Source organism: Vipera berus, assembly GCF_964194415.1.
Source record: "Vipera berus genome assembly, chromosome: 1".
Lineage (NCBI taxonomy): Eukaryota > Metazoa > Chordata > Lepidosauria > Squamata > Viperidae > Vipera > Vipera berus.
In genome coordinates this window covers 300,038,574-300,057,625 of record NC_138202.1, presented here as the reverse complement: position 1 = coordinate 300,057,625, position 19,052 = coordinate 300,038,574, and the positions used below count along the sequence as shown (strand labels likewise).

Here is a 19,052-nt window from a genome sequence, read left to right as displayed (position 1 = left end):
GTAACAGCATTCTGTGCGCCTTTGGCGTCTACTCATGCCGGCCACATGACCACGGAGACGTCTTCGGACAAATGCTGGCTATTCGGCTTTGAAACGGAGATGAGACCGGCCCCTAGAGTTGGAAACGACTAGCACGCATGTGCGGGGGAACCTTTACCTTTACTAATACCTTGTGTGGTCTTGATTCTATGCCTCTATTGTATTAGCTTTTTTGACTGCTGCTGCACACTGCTGGCTCATGGTTAAACGATCGTCCACTAGGACTCCAAGGTTCTTCTCACAGTTACTGTTTTTAAGCCAGGTCTCGCTCAATCTGTACTTGTACCTTTGATTTTTCCTGCCTAAATGTAAAACTTTGCTTTTCTCCACATTGAAACTCATTTTGTTGGATAGGGCCATTGTTCAAGTTTGTCAAGATCTTTTTGGATCCTTAGTCTTCTGGGATGTTGGCTATGCCTGCCAGTTTGGTGTCATCTGCAAATTTGATGAGTTCCCCTTCAATTCCCTCATCTAAGTCATTGATGAAGATCTTGAAGAGTACTGGGCCTAAGACGGAACCTTGTGGTACCCCACTGCTTACTTCTTTCCATGTGGATGTAGTGCCATTGAGGACTACATTGAGTACGGTTTGCCAGCCAGCTACAGATCCATCTGGTGGTGATGTTGTCTATTCCACCTTTTTGTAGCTTACCAATGAGTAGGTTGTGGTCTACTTTATCAAATGCCTTACTGAAGTCTTAAGTATACTACGTCCACATGATTTCGCTGGTCTACTAGTTTAGTCACTTTGTCAAAGAATGAAATAAGATTGGTTTGGCATGATCTGTTTTTAACAAACCCATGCTGGCTACTGGTTATAACTTTGTTTGCTTCTAGTTGTTCGCAGATCTGTTTTTTTATTATCCTTTCTAAGATTTTCCCAGGTATTGATGTTAAACTGATTGGTCTGTAGTTTCCTGGGTCTGAGTTAAGCAGCTCTGCTTTCTCCCTGTTGCCTGTTATTTCCTTGCCATCTTCTCTCTTTAGTGGACCTGCAGTTTCTTTTGACTTTTTTCTTGTTGTTAATATGTTGGAAGAAACTTTTTTTATTATGCATGATTTCTGTTGCAAGTCTTTGTTGTTCTGAGTCTTTGCTTTCCTGACTTCATCCTTGCATGTTCTGGCTGTCTACTGAACATCAGCCTTAGTTATGTGCCCCTCTTTCCATTTTTTGTATTTGTCCTTTTTGTCTTTCAGTTTGTCAGAGAGATCTTTATGTAGCCATGCTGGTTTCTTCTTGAATTTCTTGTTTTTCTTTTTCAGTGATGTTGTGCTGGTCTGGGCTTTTATGATCACATTTTTTAGAGTTTCCCACACTTCTTGGATTGTTTTGCCCTTTAAGATTTTCATCCATGGGATCTTTCCTAGGTTCTCTCTGAGTTTGTTAAAGTCAGCTCTTTTGAAGTTCAAGACACTGGTTTGATTGTTTTCTGTTGTTAGTGTTTGCGTTATATTAAATTCCAGTATGACATGGTCACTTTCACCCAAGGTTCTGGCAATTTCAACTCCCTCTATCACTTCTTCTCTATTAGTTACTATTAGTACCTATTTACAAAAATTGGAAAGAAACTGGAAGTACCTTTTCAAATTAATGCATATTATTTGTTGTTATACTTCTGATTTTTGACTAGAATTCCTATTCATAAAAATTTCTAGTACTAAAAGATTAAGTTATATTAGCCCTCTGGTCATTATATGGCAAGCAATGGACTCATAATCGGTAATTATTATAATCTAACTATATCAACAAAACTGGAGGCTGTGGAAACTATTGTACAATATCCAAAATCTCATATACTAGCAAAACAATGCTTAGGATCATTCTACACAAATTAAGATCCTATATGGAAAGAAAGATGCTAGAAGTTCAAGCTCACTTTAGAAAAGGCCAAGGAATATGAGCCATTATTGTTGGTACATACTGGCCAATTGAAAAGGCCAAAGAACACAAACAATAAATCCATATGTACTTCATTGATTATAGAATGACCTTAAATTGTGTTGATCATATCAAACTAGAATAGAGGACTGTGTTTATGAAAATGGGAATCTTAGAACATCGCATTGTCCTCGTGAAAAATCTGTACACAGAATAGGAAACCACAATCTGTAGTAAACATGCTGAAACAGACTGGTTCCAGAGTGGGAAAGGAGTAAAACAAAGATGTGTGCCCTCTTGTATATTTAATGTACATGCTGAATACTGTATATATTAAGGGAGCTGGATTAAGGAGAAGAAGAACATGGTTTTAAGATTGAAGAAAGTAACATTGTTAGCCTGTGCTATGCTGGTGATGCTATTTTAATAGCTGAAAATGCAAAGGATTTGGAAGGTCTGGAAATGAAATTCAAGGAACACAATGAAAGAAGTGGGACTGAGATTAAATATAAAGAAGATCAAACTAATAACAACAGGTAAAGCAACCAGAACTGACAATAAAGATATTGAAGTGGTGGAGAGCCTGTGCCGTTTAGGATTAATTGTCAACAGTAAAGAAAATAGCAATCAAGAAAAATGTCGAAGTGTGGGTAGAGCCTCTGTGAAGTCCTTAAAACCCAGTTGAGTCACAAATGTCCAGGCTCAAATTATCCTATTTCAGACACATCATGTGAAGACTTCAGAGGGATAGAATCAAAATCACGTGAAATGTTAATACCACTTTACAATGCCTTGCTAAGGCCACACTTGGAATACTGCATCCAGTTTTAGTCACCACAATGTAAAAAAGATGTTGAGATTCTGGAAAGAGTACAGAGAAGAGCAACAAAGATGATTAGGGGACTGGAGGCTAAAATGTATAAGGAATGGTTGCTGGAATTGGGTATGTCTAGTTTAATGAAGAGAAGGATGAGGGTGACATGATAGCAGTATTCCAATATCTCAGGTGCTGCCCTAAAGAAGAGGGAGTCAAGCTATTCTCCAAAGTACCTGAACGCAGGACAAGAAACAACGGATGGAAACTGACCAAAGAGAGAAGCAACCTAGAACTAAGGAGAAATTTCCTGATAGTTAGAACAATTAACCAGTGGAACAACCTGCCTCCAGAAGTGGTGAATGCTCCAACTCTGGAAGTTTTTAAGAAGAGACTGGACAGCCACATTTGTCTGAAATGGTATAGGGTTTCCTGCCTGAGCAGGGGGTTGGACTAGATGACTAGGTCCCTTCCAACTTCTTCTTCTTCTTCTTCTTCTTCTTCTTCTTCTTCTTCTTCTTCTTCTTCTTCTTCTTCTTCTTCTTCTTCTTCTTCTTCTTCTTCTTCTTCTTCTTCTTGTTATTTCTTGAGAATTCTATAAAGGTAGGAAAGGAGGAATAGAAGAAAACCAGCTGCGAGGTACATGGACTTGATTATAGTGTCAGTGGGTATATCATTGGGAGCCCTGAAAAGGCAAGTTGGGTACAGACCATTCTGGAGAAGATGTTTAGATGTGGTCACTAAGAGTTCACACTGACTTATGGCACATTGTCAAACATATCTATTGAGTGTCAGCAGGTGGCAGCACTTGGCTGACCTAGGCTTGAAAATTACAATGGTTCTCTTAGGATTTAAATGCGTGGTACACTACACTAGGCAAAATTGGAAATAAAGAAAAAGAAAAATCACAGAATAAAGGCAATAGCAAACCACTTATGAATGTCAAGCAAACTATATGAAGATTCAAAGATTTAATATCTGTTGGAGCATGTATTTGGATATTCAGATAATGCATGAACTTTTTGCTTTTATTATGCATGCTTGTGTAGGAGAAAATGTGTCATTCTTTGTTGCCTTCTCCCACAAAGAACAGTTATTTCCCATTATTCTTTGTTCATTGTCCCAGCCATTCAGCTGTGGTGAAGCATATCACATTTTCCATCCTCTTGAGCTTGTTTTGTGGCTCGATTAAGTGCAGCTGTAGCATGTTGATTCTGGATACATAGGTGCTTTTTGCTAATGTAATAGGTTGCTGGGTGATTTAACTGGCAGACAAAGAGGTTTCCAACACTGGCTGCCTGAAAAAAGGTTCTTGATATATATATGCTACCTGAATAGTGAAAAATGGTAACAAACGTCACATTTCCAATTTTAGATCTCTTAATGCTTCTGTTGTTTTCCACTGCATTTTTTTCTGAAATGAGACATAATTTCAGGTTATGTTTACGAGAATATAAAACAGTACATTTGTAAACTGACAGGTTACTTTGCCTCATATATTCTAAATAGAATTATGGTTGCACATTCATTATAGCACATTTCAACTGCTGGAATAATTGTTTGAATCCTTAGCTTCTTTTTTTGGAAATAGAACCTTAAAGTGAAAACAGTGGGCATAGGTATAAATATAGAGCCATAGATTAGTTCTCAGTGTCTTATTACATTGGTTTCTTAACCATATCTTGCTCTATAATTATATTTATCAAAGAGTCACACTGAGGGAAGAAGACTGGTTTGCCAGCCCTCCATCTCACACAATGGTATGCAAATAAATCCTGCTACTATATCTAGTCTAGTCCATCCATACTCTCCAACTGGAATTTCTCATATTTTAGATTTGGCTGTGAATATGCCCTGATGATTTGTCTCAAAATATATTTTGTTGTTAGCTGCGAAGTCGTGTCTGACCCATCGTGACCCTATGGACAACGTTCCTCCAGGCCTTCCTGTCCTCTACCATCTTCTGGAGTCCATTTAAGCTCACGCCTACTGCTTCAGTGCCTCCATCCAGCCACCTCATTCTCTGTCGTCCCCTTCTATTGCCCTCAATCTTTCCCAGCATTAGGTTCTTCTCCAGTGAGTCCTTCCTTCTCATTAGGTGGCCAAATATTTGAGTTTTAGCTTCAAAATCTGGCTTCTAAAGAGCAGTCAGGGTTGATCTCCTCTAGGACTGACCGGTTTGATTGCCTTGCAGTCCAAGGGACTCGCAGGACTCTTCTCCAGCACCACAGTTCAAAGGCCTCAATTCTTTGGCACTCAGCCTTTTTTATGGTCCAACTTTCACAGCCATACATTGCAACTGGGAAGACCATAGCCTTGACTATACGCACTTTACAGCATTGGACTTTCCTTTCACCACCAGACACATCCACAGCTGAGCGTCCTTTCAGCTTTGGCCCAGTGGCCCAGTTGGTACTGTCCATAGGGTTTTCATGGCAAAGATACTGGAGTGGGTTGCCATTTCCTTCTCCAGTGGATCGCGTTTTGTCAGAACTCTCTGCTATGACCTGTCCGTCTTGGGTGGCCCTGCACGGCATAGCTCATAGCTTCATTGAATTACGCAAGCCCCTTCGCCACAACAAGGCAGCAATCCATGAAGGGGCAAAATATATTAGGACTGGGATAATCCTGAAGTAATGGTTCAGATCTCATGTGAGACTAGCAATTCTCTGCTATTCATTACAGCAAACCATTCTTTTTTTCAGGCTTTCTTCTGAGCCAAAAAATATACAGTTTGCACCCTTTTTCAGGCTTGCACATGGAATCCAAAATGTTTCTTTGAAATAATTTTCAAATCATGCATGGCTTCAGAGCATGCATTGTCTTGGGCTAAAGGATTGAATCTCATGTTAACAATTTTTATGAAATGTGGAAGAAAAAGAAATTAGGAGTATTATAAAGCTTGTGTTTCTGAATTAAAACAAAGTGTATTCTTGCTTTGGGAACTACTAAGAAACTGCCTGCATTATGTTACTTCTAGACTATGGCTCAGTGGTTGAGGAACAGTGATATACTAGAAGGAATCATCATTCTTGATCTTTTTATATCACTTGGTTGACATGGTGAACTGTGGTGAAATTTTATAACAGATAAACATGCATCACATCCTTATTCTTATTAGTATAGATGTTTTAATATAGAAGACTGTAGAATCTATTTACAGCATGGTGGAGGAAGAAAACAAGGCCCTTTTTGAATGCTACTGTTCATGATTATAGGGTTTTTATTTAGCAGGTTTTGAGTTTGTTTTCTTTTCTCCTTTTAAGTTTTGGCAAAGTAAAGTGTCAGAACTATAGTGATTAAAATAGTTATGAACCTGCAGATACAAATCTGCATGAAAAACTTGTTTTTATTATTTTTTTATTGTAAGGTATCTTTTTAAAACATTTAAGCACAAATGGGACAAATTGCAGCTACCCCTTCCATTAAAGTTGTATAATGTGACAGGACAGATTTATAAAATATTTGGAAGATATTATTTTTATCCCCTTTGTCATTTTACTTTCTTTACTTTTTCCTCCATCACTTTTAGATGTTTCACACCCTTGACATTTTTAAACCATTGCACCTCTTTTTCCATGCTATTTGTGATATATATATGTGCATGAATACTTGGTATTTGCATGGGCATAAAATAAAAGTGATATTGTAACATTTCTTCTAACTAAGGGAATGTTTATCTACAATTGAAACCAAATAAAAGAGAGCCAGTGGCATAATGGAAAGATGTTGGAGAAGGAAAATGAAGGTCTATTTTCAGCTACAGAAGCTCACTGGATTATTTTGGGGGAAGTCATTGTCTCTCAGCCAAACTTACTTTATAACTTATTTGTATAAAAATAGGAGAGAACACCAAGTGTTCCACTCTGAGCTCTTGAATGAAAGGTAGAATAGAAATCAAATAAAGGCAATAAATATTTAAGTATAGTTCTTTTCCATATATTTAAGTAGAGTTCTTTACTTGGAAACTTAAATTTGATAATAAATTTTACTTTTGTCATAAACATTATTATTTGAAAGTATCATGCCAAAATCATTGTATGTAGAGGATTGTAGAGATAATATTAATGAAGGAAGGAACTGTTAGCAGAATTGTTAAAAGATAATAAAGAAGAAAGTAAATTATAGTTCACACCTAAGAAAGGAGGGATCACGAGAAAGAGATTCAAAATAAGCCCACTTTGATTCTGGACCCGGGGTAGAGGGAAATTCTGGCAGGTCTTCAAAATTCTTTTATATCTGACAACAACATTGTTCCAGCAGTTCTTGTAATCTCTTGATCTGGCCTACCTTGATAGATTGATATCATGGATCCAAAAACCTCTGATGGACCAAATGAAAGTTAAAAGTTGTGAAAAACATCTTAGGAAATATTAATAATTGGTTTATTTCTTTTATAGAGATTTGCATGTTCGTAGCTTCCTGTCTCCCCATTTACAAGTTTGAAATACTTTTATATTTGATTACTGATTAACTAAAAGCAAAGTTAATACCTTTCTCTTCTCCCATTATTATTTCATTTTAATAGTGTAAATAGTTCAATTGAAAATGAATTTAACATGTATCAAATGTTTAAAATAATTAAGTGTTTTTAGATATTATATACTTGCCTTTTATGGCACTCATGTTATAGAAAATGAGCCCAAGATTGCTCAAATTACAGAAAGCCAGCCCAAGATTGCTCTTCCTCATTGATAAGTTCATGTGGGGTTGGTAGGTTATATTTTTATTACTTTTGATTCCTGTTTAAAATAGTAGGTTTGTTTCAAACACTTCTATCAGTACTCCCTTATTCCTACAAATGTTTAATGGTGGGATCTACTTTGGGGCCCAAATCAGTTAACCATGTTTGGAATATTAGATTTTCACTTAAGGATGTTTAGTCTCTGAATGTATTATAGAAGTAAATTTAGTATATGTTACTGAGCAGGGGTCTACAAACTTAGCAACTTTAAGACCTGTGGACTTCAACTCCGAGAATTCTTCAACCAGCCATGATAGCTGAGGAATTCTGGGAGTTGAAGTCCACAAGTCTTAAAAGTGCCAAGTTTGAAGAACCCTGTTACTGAGGAATATTTATCTCTAGAGTCTTAGCAAAATCGTATTAGTATCTCTGTCATTAATATACAGGTGAAACTCGAAAAATTAGAATATCATGCAAAAGTTCATTTATTTCAGCAATGCAACTTAAAAGGGGAAACTAATATATGAGATAGACTCATTACATGCAAAGCAAGATAGTTCAAGCCGTGATTTGTCAAAATTGTGATGACTATGGCTTATAGCTCATGAAAACCCCAAATCCACAATCTCAGAAAATTAGAATATTGTGAAAAGGTGCAATATTCTAGGCTCAAAGTGTCCCACTCTAATCAGTTAATTAAGCTATAACACCTGCAAAGGGTTCCTGAGCCTTTAAAAGGTCTCTCAGTCTGGTTCAGTAGAAATCACAATCATGGGGAAGACTGCTGACCTGACAGTTGTGTAGAAAACCATCATTGACACCCTCCATAAGGAGGGAAAGCCTCAAAAGGTAATTGCAAAAGGAGTTGGATGTTCCCAAAGTGCTGTATCAAAGCACATTAATAGAAAGTTATGTGGAAGGGAAAAGTGTGGAAGAAAAAGTTGCACAAGCAGCAGGTATGACCGCAGCCTAGAGAGGATTGTCAGGAAAAAGCCATTCAAAAGTGTTGGGGACTTTCACAAGGAGTGGACTGAGGCTGGAGTCAGTGCATCAAGAGCCACCACACACAGACGGATCCTGGACATGGGCTTCAAATGTCGTATTCCTCTTGTCAAGCCGCTCCTGAACAACAAACAACGTCAGAAGCGTCTTACCTGGGCTAAAGAAAAACAGACCTGGTCTGTTGCTCAGTGGTCCAAAGTCCTCTTTTCTGATGAGAGCAACTTTTGCATCTCATTTGGAAAACAAGGACCCAGAGTCTGGAGGAAGAATGGAGAGGCACACACTGCAAGATGCTTGAAGTCCAGTGTGAAGTTTCCACAGTCTGTGTTGATTTGGGGAGCCATGTCATCTGCTGGTGTTGGTCCACTGTGCTTCATTAAGTCCAGGGTCAACGCAGCCGTCTACCAGGAGATTTTGGAGCACTTCATGCTTCCTTCCGCAGACGAGCTTTATGGGGATGCTGACTTCATTTTCCAGCAGGACTTGGCACCTGCCCACACTGCCAAAAGCACCAAAACCTGGTTCAATGACCGTGGGATTACTGTGCTTGATTGGCCAGCAAACTCGCCTGACCTGAACCCCATAGAGAATCTATGGGGCATTGCCAAGAAAAAGATGAGAGACATGAGACCAAACAATGCAGAAGAGCTGAAGGCCGCTATTGAAGCATCCTGGTTTTCCATAACACCTCAGCAGTGCCACAGGCTGATAGCTTCCATGCCACGCCACATTGAGGCAGTAATTGCTGCAAAAGGGGCCCAAACCAAGTACTGAGTACATATGCATGCTTATACTTTTCAGAGGTCCAATATTGTTCTATGTACACTCCTTGTTTTATTGATTGCATGTAATATTCTAATTTTCTGAGATTGTGGATTTGGGGTTTTCATGAGCTGTATGCCATAATCATCACAATTATGACAAATCACGGCTTGAACTATCTTGCTTTGCATGTAATGAGTCTATCTCATATATTAGTTTCCCCTTTTAAGTTGCATTACTGAAATAAATGAACTTTTGCACAATATTCTAATTTTTTGAGTTTCACCTGTAGCTAGACTTATATTTATAAACTTGATTTATAAATTATAAAATTTATAAACAGAATACTGTAATGTTGCAAATATTTATTTCAGTTTGTTGGGGGATTGTTGGTGTTTGTGTGCATGGGATAGAAATAATATGGTTGATTGGCTCCTGTTTCCAGACTGTATATTTTCTACACTTTCTTCTAATCCATAACATTTTTGATGGAAATTAGTTGGCAAATTTGCCAATTTAACCAAATGAATGTCAATTCTCAGAAGAATACGATTATATTTATTTGATTTCCAGTTTCATGCTGTACTCTTATTCATTGCATATTGTTGATAACCAGCTGAGCTAGATCATATTTCTTCAAAAGGAAAACTTATGTACATCAGCTTAAAATTTGGTAACCTTCAAATCTTTATTTCAGTGACTAATAAAATCCCTTATCCTATATAATTAAATAAATAAATGATTAGTCTTGCAAATTGGTAAAACAAATATAATCATAAGCAGAAAGAGAGAATGCCTTTGCATCCAAAGAAGACACTATTGTAGGAAAATAGATTTGTATGTGAAGTATATAACTATTGGCTAATCTTACAGGGATTCAATAGGAATCAAATGGAATTAAGCTATTTTAGATATATGTTGGAAAGGTCTGAAATGAAGTGAGATACTTTAGGTTAATTTAAACTGAGTTCATATGTACCTAACACAAAATATTAATTCAGCCAGTGTATCTGCAAAAATTAATAAATTTCTTGCTATGCTCTTTATGTAAAGAAAAGTAGGTTGGGAAGAGAGGAAGGGTCTACTTTTGATACTGCATTCTTAAAAGTACAGGAATGTTAATATAATGTATTGCAAAACTGCTAGAGTTCAATGATGTTTAGTTAAGATGCTGGATATTCAAGTTCCTGTAACACTACAATATCTTTATTGAGTTGCACTTACTATGAATTTGGTGTGAATACAGCACCAACTTCATTTTTCATAATTCTTTAACTTTTTCTGAAATTTAATAGGTTTCTTGCCTTGGAACAGGTTTACAAGATAAACCATTTTCATAAAGTTCCCCTGTCCAAAAATAGAGGTAATAATAAAGTTAATAATTTTCCCCTAGCTAAATATTTGAAGATTGTTCTTATACCAAAAATTTTGTGTTCATTTTTTGAAATACCAGCTTTCTCCAGCTATAAAGGCCGGTGGTTTTAGAGTTGGAATCAGTCATTTTGAGGAAAGGCAGAGCCATTATGTAAACATGAAACAGATGTTTACAATTCCCAAGGCTGGGAAGGGAATAGCTAAAATCTGTTGACTCAGAGGGGAAGGAGACAAAGGTCAGGATTTAAACTCTGGGCCTGACATGAAAAATATTGATTCCTATGTACAGTAGTTGTTCTTTTTTAGCAGTAAAGCATCTTATTTAGCCATATTGAATCTGTGAAAATTTTGCTTTTACTCAAGGTAGAATTCAGTTTCTAGATAGATGGTTTTTATTGTTGTGCCTAGAGTGAAATCTGATACCAGCTGAGTACACTCAGAATGGCTGGACTAGCTCCCAAAATTTCTCAGCTACCATATTTTTTTACTTAAATTTCTGGGAATACATTTGAAGGACACTTAGGTTAAAGAGGACTATACACTGTATCTCACTGTATAAAGTTTAGGGAGATTTCACATGTGTTTTAGAATGCATAAAACATAATTGTTTGCTTTTTGACAAATCTCTCCTGGATCTATAAAATCTGAAACTCGGCAGGTTAATTGGCTCTTATTTCATTAACCCCAAGGACATTTTTTTCCGTAAATTTCCATCTAATCCCACCAAGAAGTGAAAAAGAAAAACCTCAGTCTTCTCTTAAAATTTTAAAAAATAAAAATCTAAACGCACTTTGAATAATGCAATAGTGCATACTGTCTCCCCCCTCCAAGCGCTCCCTTGTTTCTGGTTGTCAGTGATTCTCAATGAAGGTTTTGAGAACTCATTAACCAATGAGTTAATGCTTCAAATCTGTCCTTTCTAAAATGTGGTGTTTTTTTCACTTGTCGAGTCAAGAGACAAACGTTCTGCACAACTCTTGAATAATCATAGTTTATAAATAATACCTACCTCTCCCTCTGATTTCTATCACAAAATCTTTAGGATCTAGTAGTTCTGAATAATGAGAAAAGTTTTAAGATGACATAGGATTAATAAACTCTAACCCAGAAAAAAGCAAGCTTGATAAAAGTGGAAAGCATGCAGACTGCTTTTGAGAAGGTTTTACTCCCCCCCCCCTCCAAAATAGCAGGATTCCACTTTGGTAATAATCCTAACTTGTCACTGTAAATCAGGGATGGCAGTTAATTTTTCCAAGGGGCCATGTGGGAAACTGGGACTTTTGCGGAGGGCTGAACCACTAGGGCTGTGAAGGCGCATAGGCACGCACATGCGCACCTAACGTACATTGGAAAAAATAGCAGTTGCCTTCAAAATAAAAGCAGTGCAGTTGTATTGTTTCCATGGTATATGCTTACTTACATTTGATTTCTAATTTTTGATTGACCTCTTGTGAGCCAGAAAGAGACAGCCAAGGAGCCAGATGTGGCCTAGGGGCCATGAAATGCCCAGGTCTGCTGTAGATGGATAGTTGGTTAATGGTAGTAAGAGAAGTGGTTTTTACTAATTTTATCTAGTTTACAAACTGTCCTTTCCTAGAACAGATGAATGTAGTCTCATCACTTCCAGATTAAATTTACTATAATAGCTTTATGATTTAACTATGAACCTCTGGAATGTTACTTAATCCAGTACAGTATATGGTTGTTAGGCTCCACTGTACTGTAGTGTGATTTCATTTGTTCATGATATATAAACCATTTTTTTTCTTCTTGAGCAGTTTTTCTCTGCAGCCCAGCGCTTCCCCAAAAGGAGCTAACCACATGTTAACAAGCACAGCTCTGTGACAAGTAACTAGAGTTGATTAGTAACTCCTCATTCTGTTTTCTTGAAATTGACAAGACTGTTAGCAGTTACAAGCAGAAGGCTTTTACTTCTAGTTGACTATAGCTCATTCTTGCAGTTGATGCTGGAAAATCTATATCTATATCTATATAAGTCTGTCTGTCTATGCCTAATTCTTTTTTCACCAGTTTTTCACTGTAATTTTTGTTGCTGATGCCAGGAAGGTTAAACAGTGTGTCCCTCTTTCCCCCTCTACCATTTGTTCTTCTTCCAATCGTTCATGTCCACCTTTGCCTGTTCAGATATCTGGTAACTCTTTAAGTAGCTCAGGTTCACCTTCAGACTTATTTAGATAAATCATGGTAACTGATATAGCCCACTAGATTCATCAACTGATGCGGGAAACAGAATTTTTCCTGACTTATTGTTCAGAGTTTATGACTGAAAAAGATGAAATTACTTGAAGTAAAAAAAAAATCCTTGTTTGATTAACGAAATGCAATAGTCCAAAAGGTCATGTTCTGATTAAGCCAAAGATAACCAGCAACTATTTCATTCAATATTGTTTGACAATATGCAATAGCTTTCTTTCAATCTTTGGCCTAGTAATCAGGCAGAAAACAAATGTCCCTGAAAATTCTGGTATTTTTGTTATGAGTGGTTCTGACTTTCTTTGGCATCTTGTATGTGTTTTTTTTTTGACATTTTGCTATTGTAGATTATATTGAGCCATCTGGCAAATGCTTAGGCTTCCAAATAAATGAGTTGGAGGCCTTTTCCTTTTTCATGGCACCAGACAACAGTTGATTTGTATAAGGCCCCATTCTCGTAGGAAAGAAGATTTTGTTTTTTAAAGACTGACCAATTTAAAACTCTTCTCATATGAAGTACAAACATAAATATTACTTTTTCCACTTATACATAACATATGCTAGCTCTGAGCTGAGTAAATCCGGTACAATGTCTATATAAAATTTGGACAAAGTTCTGAACAGGATAATTTTTCCTTGATTATATTGTCAAACCTATGTTCTTCACTGACAGATGATTGAAAAAATATATACTAGGTAACTTCCTAGCTACAGTACTAATTGCACAGAAATCTATCATTTTCATATAAAGACCTGGGAATTTTATAAATGCCATGTTAAAGTGGCCAGTTTTGAGTTTTAGAACCTTTGGTCTCACAGGGCTATCTTTTCTAACACACCCTATTGTTCCATCTAGTGGAAATTGTAATTTAGGAATACACCAGGAATCAGAGGTGACCGTGATAGGGCATATTTTGGAAATAATTTAGAAAGGGTGCTTTATGGTACATGCATCTAATCATGGATGTAGATTATGTTTGCAAGTTATTGACTAGCGTGTTCTTTACCAAGTTTGATTGTTGTGCCATCTGCAGAGGCTGCATGATCCTGGAAAAGATTAAGTTGCTTTAAGGAGGTGCCAGCAGATGCCACATTTGTTTGAACCCTGATACTCCAAAGCACATTTTCCAGAACTGAATCTGAAGTACTGTGCAACTCTAATATATTTACTGAGTATGATGAACAAATGTACTCAGCATGCCTGGTATTTAATTGTAAACTGTTTTTGGAATGGTTGCTTGGCTAAAGAAAAGATAATATCACTTTTCATTTAGCAACAAAAATGTAATGATTATTTCTTTGAAAAAGAGAGCCAGTTTGATGTAGTGGTTAAGGTACAAGACAAGATACTGGGAGAACAGATGACTGCTGAATGACCTTTGGCCAGTTCTGTCTTTCCCCAAATCACCGCACAGGGATTTGGGGGGAAATAGAAGGAGGAAGAATTATATACGCTGCCTTGATTTGTACAAATATATATGGAATAAAATTCAAATAAATTATTAACAGCAGATTGGAAATGTACACATTTACACATATGCACATTTTCTCTCCATTTTCAGTGCTCTGTCTGGCTATAACGGAACTATATTTGCCTATGGACAAACAGGCAGTGGCAAGACTTTTACGATCACTGGGGGAGCAGAACGTTACAGTGATCGGGGGATAATTCCACGGACCCTTTCTTACATATTTCAGAGGTTGCAAAAGGTCATTGTTTCTGTTCTTTTCATTTAAGAATAACTTATTTACAGAAATATACAATTATGTAAATAAATTTTGATTTCATGTTGCTTTCTGTAGCCTCAAGAAGATTAAGGTTTTATATATTTAGCAGGAAATCAAAGGACTAAAAATTGTCAAGTTGCAACTAAGTTATTTTAATAGAAGAGAATATCTGCAGCTGTGGAGGGCTTTGCTTGTATATATTTCTACATTACCTGACAAGATAACAACAACAGTACTAGCACTCACTAGGGCCAATGATGTTGTTTAGTTGGATAATGAAATGTTTACAAACAAACAACCCAGCTCAGAGAGCACCAGGGACTCTGAAGTGTTGTTTTATGCAGCAGTGGTATTGTATCACATAAACTTGGCTTAAAGTTTGTATGGCCACCTGCTCAAAAGTTTGTATTAAAATAGGTTAATACTAATTTATGTGACATTTCTTTAAAACTGTAGTATAGTTATTGCCTGAGTTACAACAGCTCAGAAGATCTGAGTCTCCCTTGATATGAAGGAGCAGGTGTGTTTGGATCTCTCCTAAAGTAGTCTTGCAAGACAGAAAACACACCCAGATGAACTAATTTTACTTTATTGTAAGGTACATAAACAAAATCTTGCAAGTCTGAAAGTACATTTCTCCCACATCATTTTTACAGCCCAAGAAGTATGCCATGCCCACATTCTTTCTGTAGGCTAAGCTGCTTCTTAACTGAGTGTTCCTTTGGCTGTGGCTCTTCCCTCTGTGCCCCAAGGTCATTCCCACATAGAGACTCTGGCCAGGTGAGCATTTGGCCAGCAATCTTACTTGGAATTCAAGGACTTCCCAACAATAACTCATACCTTCATTACTACTCATACAAACTACTGTAAGGCATTCTACACAGGGCTACCTTTGAAGATCACTCAGGAACTGCTGTTGGAACAGAATGTGGCAGCCTACTTACTGGCAGGTGTGAGTCACCCAGGACATATAATACTGGTGCTGTAGGCCCTGCAATTCCAGATGCAATACAAAATGCTGGTTTTGGCATGTATAAATATATATGACTTGGCACCAGTTATTTAAAGGACTGCTTCCCTAACGGAACTGATCTCTATATACAGTATTATACTTGTTTCTGGTAAAGCTGTTGGTTGTTCCCATTTCAGTGAAGTGAGGTGATCTGAGGCCACAAGGAATTACTTTCTATTATTGCACTGGTTATACGGTTAGAGCCTCTCCTTAGAAATTAGATTGACCCTACTTTATTAGCTTTCTAAAGTACGATAAAAATGGAGGTTTTCTTGAGAGCATTTGGGAGTTAATTGATTCATCATCTGTTATTATAATTCTTGATACTTTTTTTACTTTTAAGACTAATTGGTTATTGATGATGGCTCAGTTCATTTTATTTTAACATAGTATCATTAGGATGGGTTGTATTTTAGTGTTTTATCTTCCTGGAATTCCTCAACATGGGTGTTTATTGATGATACAGTATATACTGGAGATATCTAACTAGATAGAGAAGACAAATCTTAACATCAAGCCTATACAGTTCTAAAGTAACAATATAAACGTAGGTAAAATCCAGATTTTATACAATTATTGAATTTTTTCCTTTTAATTTAGGATAGCAGTAAAGTATATACCACACATATTTCTTACTTAGAAATTTACAATGAGTGTGGTTATGATCTGCTCGATCCACGGCATGAAGCCTCCAAACTTGAAGACTTACCGTGAGTAATGCAATCTTTGTAAACATCAGCACACCTCTTTTCCTTTTCTCCTAGTTCCAGTTCTCTTTAGGTGCCCTGCATATTTCTTTCAAATGTTATTGTATACTATGAATCAAATAAATAGCATTACAATAAATAATTCAAGACTACAGTGTAATTTTTCTAGATTTTTCATGGACAAATAATGAAAAAATTATCACAGCTATATATTGGGGTAATGCTTCAACAGTTTTGTAACCATTTGCAGAGAGATTGAGTTTTGGCCTACAAAGACTGCTAGTGGAATCTAGGTTACTACTAGACTTTTGTATATTTGTATGTATTAATATATATTAATATATGTGTGAATATGAATATTGGAATAGTACAGTATATACAACCCTTTTCACTGTCACATACTCTATATTGGATGGAAATATTATTTAAAAGGTCACTTTGTCAAGATAGAAACAGAAAAATTAACTGGAAACATTAGTACTAGCCAATATTTTATCCTTCATGTTGCAGTTGTATACGTAGCTTTATTCTAGTAATTTCTGATTCCTTTCTATAAGTAAAAATGTATCTATGGTTTAATGCTAATTTGGATCTTGATGTGGAAAAGTACTGCTAATTTATTCATAATGATAGAAAAGGCAGAAGCAAGGTTTTTGTTTTCCTTATAAACAAAGAATGTTTTCCATTTGGCTAAATAGATGGAATTTGTAGATTCCTTTTAAAGCTAAGTGGAATTTGTATAAAACAATAGTAGCCAAGTTGAGCTGTATAAATTCTTCAGTTGTATCAGCCAAGTTGTAGAACTTGTAAGAATTGGAACATCTGAGGACTTCTTTTAGAAAAAAATGTGGCCTTTACTGTTCCAGGTCCAAAAAGGTAGGGTACTATAAGGAGACTGTTAAACTTCCAGTTTTAATTTAATATTAAACTACTCAGTTTTCTTCTTCAATAGAATAAGTAATTCTGAAATATATATTTCAGTTACTGGGAAATCTTGCTGTTAGTAGCTAGAGTTACATAAACCTTAAAGCATTTGAGATGTGATCAAGAAAGTAGTACATTTACTTACTAGCAAAATTTTTGAATAAATATTCCTGTGTAATTTATTGTTAAAAATTAAAACCCATACAAGTTTTTCTTTTTTTTAAATTTTTTCGTGTAGAAAGGTTACAATAATGGAGGATCCTGATCAGAACATTCACCTGAAACATCTCTCTTTGCAACAGGCAACCAATGAAGAAGAAGCCCTGAATCTGCTTTTCTTAGGTGACACAAACAGGATGATTGCAGAAGTGAGCATGTTATGAACATTTCTTATTCTGTCATCTTCAAAAAGCTTTATAATAAAATATCTGTTTATTTATTTAAAATATGTATATAATCACCTATCTTACATAGAATTCTGTGTGCTACTTTCTAGCCATCTATTCAGAAGTTTCTGTCAAATTTATTGTATCTTCATAAGCTAAATTTTGTTCTTAAAGTATCATTGTTTTTCTTTTGCTTCTAAATATATTTGAATATTTAATTGAGTTTGTGAATCCAGTGTAAATCATATTATACACAAGTGGGTACTTTATATTAGAAGAATCTATATGTGACAAGAAAGGTACTTTGGCAGAGAAATCATGTCTTCCCAAATTTGTGGGAGACATGTCAGCTAGAGTTCCCCAAGGCAGGAACTTGGAGAATGTCAATGAATATCTCTCCCCTCTTGGCCCTTGGAAAGTATAATGTGGGACTTCCATTAAGTGGTGGAAAAGGCACTGAAATCAAGCCCAAGACCTGTAACTTTCAGAAACTCCTACTGGAAATCCGTTGTTGGAAATGGCTTTAATTGTGTCATTACATAATGATTCATTTTTAGTTGTGGTGTGCTGAATTTCTGGGTAGCTTCATTCAAATTGAAGCTAGCCAAAGGGAGCTGGACAGTTGTTTCCCTTGGCTTTTTTCCCCCCATGGCAGCCCTAAATGTAACATCTCTTCTGGTATTTAAAGAATATTATACTGTTAAATCCATCGTCATGTTTCTTGAAACTAGATATTTCCATTTTTTCTCAGTCTCTGCTCATAAGACTTAATAGTCAGTTCCCTACTCATCTTTACTGGCTTCCTCTGAATTTGTATGTGTTGCAACACAAAGCATAACAAACATATGCTTAGGTCTTAACCTCAGTTGAACAAATGTGAAAATCAAAGTAGATGGGGATTTATCTGTGCATTAAACTGCTTCTTCATTTTTAATATGACATGAAACAATAGTATATGTATGGTGAAAGAAAAGTTTTATGAAGCTAAGTAATGAGGAAGCAAATAATACGTTTATGTGTCTTTCCTCTGGCATGAATCTGTCCAAGATAAATCTTTGTGGCAAGTTTTCTAGTAATAATGGGAATTCTTAAAGGATCTGAAATCTTACTATTCAGTAAGGAGAATATTGTCATTATTAAACTGTAAGACTTTAGAATGGCAAAGAAATATTTTCATTTATTCATAAAAGCAGCCCTTTACAAATCACTTTGCAATATGGCAATTCTGAGGATTGACTCTTCTTTCTTATAAGGACTTGTTATTCCTAGAAAGGAATTCTATTTTCATTTCTTTAATCGTGTCTTTCTGTATTTGGCTTTACTAATTAAATTTCAGGCTGATGTACAAATTCAGAAATAGCAAATTTAGGATCATTTGAGATTTTTTTAGGTGTAACCAGAAACACCACACAGGATATATACTGTATAAAAATAGAGAAATTCTGCCTCACAATAGAAAATCGTGGTGGAAGTCAAATATAATTTTGTACATGGTACATGATGTAATGTAACATTTTAAACCTTTTT

General features: G+C 36.1%; 1 protein-coding gene across 1 annotated transcript in view; it reads left to right on the top strand.

The window, feature by feature from the left end:
• Window positions 1-19,052, top strand: part of KIF6 (kinesin family member 6) — a gene marked incomplete at its 5' end in the record, with an annotated part of 130,746 nt that overhangs the window by 16,823 nt on the left and 94,871 nt on the right. Inside the window, 3 exons of the mRNA XM_081325200.1 lie at window positions 14,331-14,478; window positions 16,109-16,218; window positions 17,378-17,507. Of these exons, the coding sequence (XP_081181326.1) occupies window positions 14,331-14,478; window positions 16,109-16,218; window positions 17,378-17,507 (388 nt within the window). The remainder of the gene's footprint in view (window positions 1-14,330; window positions 14,479-16,108; window positions 16,219-17,377; window positions 17,508-19,052) is intronic.